The 8,718-nt window shown below is 32.7% G+C and overlaps 1 protein-coding gene across 1 annotated transcript; it reads left to right on the forward strand.

The window, feature by feature from the left end:
• Positions 1 to 2,391: 2,391 nt before the first annotated feature.
• On the forward strand, positions 2,392 to 8,414 carry LOC131601888 (protein-tyrosine sulfotransferase). The gene is made up of 13 exons (XM_058873818.1): positions 2,392 to 2,646; positions 2,748 to 2,810; positions 2,895 to 3,051; positions 3,149 to 3,220; positions 4,143 to 4,431; positions 5,349 to 5,489; positions 5,944 to 6,048; positions 6,157 to 6,298; positions 6,590 to 6,636; positions 6,731 to 6,799; positions 6,897 to 7,013; positions 7,595 to 7,723; positions 8,070 to 8,414. The coding sequence occupies exons 2-13, from the start codon at positions 2,759 to 2,761 to the stop codon at positions 8,211 to 8,213; spliced, it is 1,464 nt and encodes a 487-aa protein (XP_058729801.1). The 5' UTR covers positions 2,392 to 2,646; positions 2,748 to 2,758; the 3' UTR covers positions 8,214 to 8,414.
• The last annotated feature ends 304 nt before the right edge of the window (positions 8,415 to 8,718 follow it).

The raw sequence follows: 8,718 nt of genomic DNA on the forward strand, positions 1-8,718 counted from the left end.
TTTTTGTACAATATGTACTTTAAAATTCTTCATATAAATAAAAGAAGTAAGGTGACACTCTTTTCCTTTACAAAGGCGGGGCTTTTAATGAGGCACCTTATTTTCTTAACATTATTATGTGATGGACTCAGTGAAATCATTGCCTCTCAACGAGGTATATTTGCTATAGTCTTACGTTGTATCATTAATGCTCTACGGGGTATCTTTACTTAAGGCTTAAAGGGTATCATTTCCGCCCTATGAGTATCTTTTCTTGGGCCTTACATGGTATCATTTTTGCCCTACAAGGTATCTTTGCTTGAGCTCTGCTGAGTATCTTTTCTTAAGCCCTACGAGGTATAATTTTCGTCCTATAGAGTATCTTTGCTTGAGCCTTACTAAGTATCTTTTCTTGAGCCATACGAGGTATAATTGTCGTCCTACAGGGTATCTTTGCTTGAGCCTTATGTGATATAATAGACGCCCTACGAAATATCTTTGTTTGAGCTCTATGGGGTATCATTGTCGCCCTATGTGGTATCTTTGCTTGAGGCATATAGGGTATCATAGGCTCCCTACGAGGTATATTTGCTTGAGCTTTACGATGTATCATTTCTGTCCCACAGAGTATCTATCATTTAGCCCTAATGAGTATCATCATGCATACCGTGGTGGTTAGGCATTCCCTACAAAATATGGTCCGCTTCCAAACTCTTTACAACACCAAGAATATTAAAGAGGAAAAAAACACCCGTAAAAGTAATAAAAGGACGTGGGAAATCATTAGATGCACACAACAATTAATGAACAACTTGCCAAATGCGTAAATATTTCATTTAAATACCCTTAAATGGGAAATGTTACAAATGCCTCAAAGTGTTATTACATAAGGCATAATGTAATAAACAAAAATATAAGTTTTGGATAAGGTGGACCGGTCTTCTTCACGGATGAATCTCTCTTTTTCATCATTGAACTCATGATTTTGAGAGGAACACATTCTCAAGACTCAAACCTCCACCACTAGGCCAACCTAATAAGATGTGCTTCATCAATGATTATTAAAAAAAAAATCGATGAATCAAGCCGAATTGAAGTTAAAACAAGTGAACTATTATGTTTGATTAGTCAATCTAACTATTTTACAAAACCCATTCCAAAATTGAAACAAATAATAAATGAACCGAACCGAAACAAAAAGTAAAATGTATTAAAAAAAATTAAATTTTTAGTAAAAAAAAAATCATTTCTTTAACAAATGATTCAAATTTAGATAACAAATTTAATTCAATTTAACACTACTATCGATTTTATACAAATTTATGAAGCCAATGAAATGTCATATTTAGAGTCAAGATTCAAGAATTTATAATTTTGATGTCTCGCCAAAAGTGATGAAGCACTACAATCATACTGAAAAGTTAAATCACATTAAAAGAAACCATAGCACGTTAGGATGTCCAATATTCATTCACATGCCCACCATATAGAAATTTGACCCACTCACTGTGTCGCACTTTCTTTTCTTTTTTTAAAATACGATAAAACACATTATAACCAGAAAAATAAAAAAATAAAGCCCCCTTCCAATTTTACTACATCACCGCTTCGATTTTGTTCAAGGTCAAATCAGTCATTCCAATACTTGAAAACCACATCCAAGAGACACAGTGACATATATATATATATATATATATATATTCTATAAAGTAACCAATAAGAAATTCATAATTAATTAAAATATGTAAATATTTTATATTAGAAATTAATTGTTGTGTATTTTTAGTATAAAATATTTTACGTCATCAATATATTATAAATGATTCAAATGCATTTTAAAAAATAAAATATAAAATAAATATTTTAAATAAATCAACGATTGTGATTAATTAACAGTGTAAAATATTTAATATTGTTTTTATATTTTAATTAACTTTTTTATATAATAACATATTAAAAATATTAAAAAAAGTCATAAATAAATAAGTAAAATATAATTAAAATTAAATATTAAATTCATGCTAAAAATATGACATTTAAATAAAATAATTTTTTATTAAATAATTTAATAATTAAAATTAACCATTTAAAAATCAACAAAAATTGAATATCACATGTTTACTTCTGAAATTCTTACATAACTTCCAACTAATAACTACTAAATTGGTTATTATCGAGACAAATAAAATTATAGAATATTTTATTTACCAATAAACCAAAAAAAAATATTTGTACCAAAAAAGGAATATTTTGATTTTTGAAGCCACCACCAACCCCATACAGAATTTACCATTTTGCCTTTGTATTTTACTGTAATTTTTTAGTAGTAGTTGAAAGTGTGAAATAAAATGACATGCACAGTTAATAAATCCGCAAGAAAAAAAATGCTATAAACTGAAAAACTAACAGAAATTAAGTCAAAAAGATAAAAGAAGAAAAAAAAGATATAAAAGCGCAGTTCATTTCAGCATTCTTCACCGTTTCAAAGTTCAAACCTTCGAGTGTTTTCGTTTTCAATTCTCAATTTCAACTTCACTCGCGTTCATATTTTCCCGGGAAAAAAGAGAGGGTTTCTGCGTTCACCTCGATCGTGATTTCTTTCTGTCGTACCAAATCCCAACACTGTTATCATAATTTAAGAGCACGAGATCCCGAAATTCAATACAGGTAGGTCCATAATCCATTACCTACCATTTTTTGTTTCTCTCTTCGATAACATTACTCATCAATTCACGCATTTTTCTTTCTCTATTTGTGTTTCTCGTTAGGGATTTCGTGTATGGATCGTTGTATTATCAAGTTCTTCCTCTTGCTGATTCTCTTTGTATTAGGTATATTGATTAACGACTTTTTTTTGCGTGTTTCTGGATTAGTATTTGTTTGATTTTAATTTTTTTTTTTTTTTTTTGTGTTAGTGAATGCTGAAAATGATTTTGGAAAATGCGAAAGAGTTGTTAAGAGTTGGGCGAGTTCTTCGCTTGATAGAGAAATTGGGCGAGATAAGCATACGCTTAAGGATTTGCTGTTTTTCTTGCATGTTCCGAGAACGGGAGGGCGTACTTATTTTCACTGGTGAATTTCAGTTCGAGTTTTTTTGAGCTTTTTCTGTTGAACGGAGTTTATATACCTGTTTGTTTGTTTGATTCTGTTTTGTTTTGTTTTTCTGCAGCTTTTTGAGAAAATTGTATCCTGGTTATTTGGAATGTCCTCGGTCGTATGATAAGTTACGGTTTGATCCAAGGTGATACTCGAATTTTCGCTCATTATGTGGTTATTAATGTACTAAAATGATTGTTTTGGTTGTTCATAGAGTAAAGTTGGTAGCGATTCCAGTGAGTAGTCATAAACTAGTACAGCTGTGGGGTTATGGCTTTTGTTGCTGTTGCTTTTTGAGAATATTAGTCTAAATAGGTTTTGAGGAGTGTCTTAGATAACTCTCATTTAAGCTGCTGTGATTATTAAGAAATCTTTAACGGCTAAAAAGGTCTTTGGCCTTTCTTAAGTTGTCTGATGTCTACTTTATTTTGGTTTAGATTTTTGTAGTTTGTCGTTTAGCATTTCGATATGATTCTCTATAAATGTAGATGCTTTCTGAAGCGTTACCTGTTAGTATTTTGATACACTGGTTTGTATAAAGTCACGGCTGCTTGTATAGCTATTGTACATGACAAAATAGTGACAGATCACCAGGGTTGTTTTTAGTTCGATTGTAAAGCGTAGTGTTATCAAATAGCGGCGCCATGGCTGCTATGGCAAATATACATACATGGCGGTTTATGGGCTTGCTGCAATGGTAAATGTCGGCTGATATTGCGGGTTTTTCTGCAATAATCTGCTATAATGGCGCCGCAAAGCGGCCGGTATGGCGGGATTTTGGCTCTCCGCCATGGACCGCCATCCACCATTGACAACACTGGTAAACGTAACAACTTGCATTAGGTTAAACGTACTTGTAGTCCATTTTTGAAAAGACATTTCTCCATGTTAAAATCTACCATGAAATCCATCATATAAGCAATTTTTGAAAAGACATTTCTCCATGTTAAATTCTACCATTAAATCCATCATATAAGCAATTTTTGAAAAGACATTTCTCCATGTTAAATTCTACCATTAAATCCATCATATATTGCTTATTTTATGTTATTTACGTGTATTTGCAGCAAAGAAAAATGTAGACTGTTAGTTACACATGATGATTATAGCATTGCGTCTAAACTTCCAAAGGATAGAACTTCTGTGGTTACCATACTTAGGGATCCAGTTGACCGTGTCTTTAGCACTTACGAATTTTCAATGGAGGTTGCGGCTAGATTTTTGGTGCATCCAAACTTGACGTCTGCAACACAGATGGCTTTACGCTTGCGCTCTAAGACGAAAGGAATAAGCACATTGGCTATATGGCCGTGGAAGTATCTGGTTCCATGGATGAGAAACGACCTATTTACTAGGGTATATCTTATTTTATTTGTTGTTTGACATTTGTCTATTTGTGAATATTTCAATGCTTCTAAATTCACGTAAGGTTGTAATAGGATCATTTTGCTGATACCCTTTAATCCGAACAAAGACTATGACAAATTAATATTTGACATAATTTTGCTTTCTTTGATATGTTCTTAGACCTAAATTCGTTTAAATTTACAAGTGTAGCCCTTCATATATTGTTGAAGATGGGAATATTAGTAGTAACTAAGTTTTCAAAAAGAAATTGATTTGATATCCTTACTTCATATTGCTATTTTGTTGGCTAACGTGTTGTAGCATTACCACGTGCTGGGTGATACTCATTGGCCTTTATACAACATCAACAACAACCAAGCCCTATCCCACTAAGTGGGGTCGACTATATGGATCAAACAAAATCATAATGCTCTACTTCTATCAAATATCATACTTCTGTCATGCTCATTAATTTTAAGATCTTTCTTAATAGTTTCTGTATTAGTTTATCCCGATCTTCCTCTACTTCTAGCAGTTTAACTACTACCAAATCTCCCCTCTACATGTTCAAACCACCTAAGTCCATTTTTGTCCATCTTTTCTAGTATAGGTGCTACCCTAACTCTCTAATATTGTCATATCTTATCTTATCCAGTTTAGTCTTACAACACATCCAACTCAATATCCTTATCTCTGCTACACTTAATTTATTTTTGTGTTGGTTCTTTACAGCCCAACATTCTTTGGCCTTTATACTTCTAAAATATGTTCTTTCCTATTTCCATTTGATGTATGTCTGATTAATTTAACACCTTAATGGACAGAGGGGTGCTAGGTATAGTAAGGGGTTGAATGCCACTGATAGCATATGTTCTTTCCTATTTCCATTTGATGTATGTCTGATTAATTTACACCTTAATGGACAGAGGGGTGCTAGGTATAGTAAGGGATTGAATGCCACTGATAGCAGTGATCCCTATGATATGGAAGATTTTGCAATGCCGTTACAAGAATACATCAATCATCCCGTGGCTATGGATATTGTACATAACGGAGCCACATTTCAGGTACTTCTGCACGACTAGTGTTTATTTTTTCCCATATTGTCAAAAATCATGCTTCATCAATTTCTCTAAATGCTATGAATGTTTAACTGTTTTCTGAAATCATTGTTCAAAAACAGAATTTATTGCCTGGAATCTGTTTTTTGCTTTGATGGCACTAATTATTGCCTCAAAAAATATGGATGCATTTTTTTAAAGAAAAAAATCCCTTGTAATCACCTATTTAATTGTTAGATGATTCAACTTTTGCTTATGTGTCAATGCCAGATTCCATAACTTTCATTTGAATATTAATTTGCTAGCAAGATGGGCATGTAGAGTGCTTCATTTTAATTGTTTATCCTGCAAATTGGAATCCCTAATTACAATTGAAAAGCTCAGATCTCCTATTTACAGATTGTCTTTGGTAATGATGTCAAATATTTGTAATACGTTTGGTGGATTGTTCTATCATCAGGTTACAGGTTTAACAAACAATTCTTATATAGCAGAAGCACATGATGTGCGTCATTGTGTACAGAAATATAAGATTCTTGGTAAATATGTGCTACAGGTTGCAAAGGTAAATTTGAAGCTTTGATAGTTGCATGATTGCATCTCATAGTTGTTTGCTTCTCCCAAACGCTCCTTTCCTCATTCCTTTTACAGTATGTACTTATAAATGTTGCAGAAGAGACTGGACGATATGTTATATGTTGGTCTTACTGAGGAGCACCGAGAATCTGCAACAATGTTTGCAAATGTTGTTGGTTCTCAGGTTATATCACAGCTTAAAGCACCAAACACCAGCCTGGATACTATTGAAAATATAGGTTAGTGGGGTTTAAATGCTTTTCTGTTTCTCTCACCTTTATCTCATATTAGAAGGGCTGAAAAGTCTTTGGGAATGGTACAGAATTTGGAGTTTGAAGCTAGCGCTCATATTCTTGCATTCACCTGGACATGTAATATTTTCAGAAGATATGGGTGTGTGTGTGTGTGTCAAATATCATGTTTTGAAATGACGATTGGGTGTGTTTTGGCGTCAGAGATTTGTAATCTTTGACATCCAATGTGTTTTATTTTAATTAACATATGGCAATTGTTATGTACTTGTACAACAGAAAAGAGTTCATTTTCAGATGTGGATTCTGATAGCAGTGAAGATCAGGTAAGAAGTATATCTTGGATAGAGGAACTTACTACTTAGTTATTGAAGTTTGAATATAGAAAGCATTCTTACAATGTTTCTGACTGTGAGACAGAATAGCACCTCGGACAGGGGAGCAAGTGAGACCACTTCAATTGAGAAGGGAGAAGCATCTGAATCAACTGTAAGCTTTTTGCTTAGCAGTTATGGTGGTTTTATGGTCTTGCCAGATATTATCCATTTCTCATTTTATCAGCCTGCTGATATTTCATTGATTTCAGATGACTGTTGGGAAACTCATGGATTCTTATGAAGTCTGTATTTCTAATTTACGGAAGTCCCAGTCTGGTCGTCGCATTTCGTCTTTGAAGAGGGTTCCGGTGAACTTTACAAAGGAGGCAAGCTTAACAGATCCAATGCTATCATATATCATTCTTTCATCATCATATGTGGCGTGGATATCTATTATTTCTATTCTTAACCCACTCATTTAGTGTATCACTAAAATTATTTCACGAGCTTTCAAAACAAGTTGAACTATTTAACATGGACATATGTGTAAATTTTAGCTGGAAATTTTATGATTCTGTGATATTAGTTTCTTCACAAGATTAAAACATATCCCTGCTGATTTTTTATTTTTTTATTTTGAAAATTCTTGCAAGCTGATAAAATTTATAATCTGAAGCACATTTGTTGTATATCCTTTTAGTTTGAGGGTTTTGGTGGTGCAGAACATCATGTATGCAACAATGCAAATCAAATTCCTTGTATACATATTGGAATATGATGGCATGAATGATACATGTTTTACATTTACATATCGTTTCAACGTCTATTACTTTGTTTTTTATACGAATCTCTTATCAATGACATTGAGTTAATGGTACTATTTGACAAGTGTTGGATTGTTTTATAGCCTTCTATCATCTTGTACTTCTGTGTTACCCCCTTTATAATGATTTTTATGATTTTACAGGCACGGCATCAAGTTTCTGAAGAGGTTCTCCAGCAAATACGGTCTCTTAACGATCTTGACTTGGAGCTCTATGAATATGCGAGGGCCATTTTCAATAAGCAACATAAAGGCTCATTGCTAATTACTGAGGTATTTCTGTTAGGTTTGATATATTCCGTCTCTTCGCTAAATTGTTATATAATCTCATCCATTTGCAAAAGATTGAGACTCTAAGTTGAATGTTAAACTGTTTAAACCAAATATGGTCAGGGTGTAGAGTTAATCATCTATTAGGCTTAATTATATTTTTGTGTGAATTATTTACCTGCATGTGTTGTCAATGAGCTGTAGTCTATATGCATAAACAAGATATGAAATTATGATATTTAGATCTCTAAATGTTGATGCAGGTAGATATTATCATGACTTGTGCTGAAATCTTCTGACGAGAATTTTGATTTTGAATTCTTTTGCTGTGTTAAATTAAACTCTGCAGGAGACATTGAACAACATATCAAGTAGCGCATTTGGCTTCATCCTCTGGAAGATTATTACATTAGCAATAACTTTCTTCTTCATCATTTTCTTATTGTTGCTAATTGTAAATGTGAGAAGAAGAACGTTTAAGGTTAAGATGTAAAGTAATTGAATCATAACATGCGGGTTTACCCACTCTAACACAGATTCTAGAAAACAAATCTATTTAGACAGGATTTGGTTCAGTTTTGATTTGAGTGATTCATATTCACTTCTCTGATGTAGTAATTCTGTTCAATGTTTTGTATGCTGATTGATGGGTTGAGTTATGTTAGGTCTGTTTGGGGACAGCTTTTGGAGGGAAGTGTTTTTGAAAGATTACTATATTTTAATATATATTTGAAATTTTTAAAAATTGAAAAATATTATGATATATGATCACAAAAATGCTCTTTGCTAAGAACATATGAACATTGTTATCTAGATTCAGAGATACATCAAAAATGCTCTAGAAAATGGTCTCATTTATGACAATAAAAGACATAATCAGATAGTTGGATATTTTGATGTTGATTGGGCATGCTCACCAATTGATAGACAATTCACCTCTGAGTATTGTGTACTAGTTGAAGAAAACCTAATATCTTGAAAAAGTAAGAAACAAAATG

Source organism: Vicia villosa, linkage group LG5 (genome assembly GCF_029867415.1).
Source record: "Vicia villosa cultivar HV-30 ecotype Madison, WI linkage group LG5, Vvil1.0, whole genome shotgun sequence".
NCBI lineage: Eukaryota > Viridiplantae > Streptophyta > Magnoliopsida > Fabales > Fabaceae > Vicia > Vicia villosa.

Bases quoted from the DNA above. Each gene is read 5' to 3' on its own strand.
- LOC131601888 (XM_058873818.1), top strand. From the start codon at position 2,759: ATGGATCGTTGTATTATCAAGTTCTTCCTCTTGCTGATTCTCTTTGTA. The intron at 6,049-6,156 runs GTAAATTTGAAG...TAAATGTTGCAG, and splicing joins ATGTGCTACAGGTTGCAAAG to AAGAGACTGGACGATATGTT. The intron at 6,800-6,896 runs GTAAGCTTTTTG...CATTGATTTCAG, and splicing joins GAGAAGCATCTGAATCAACT to ATGACTGTTGGGAAACTCAT.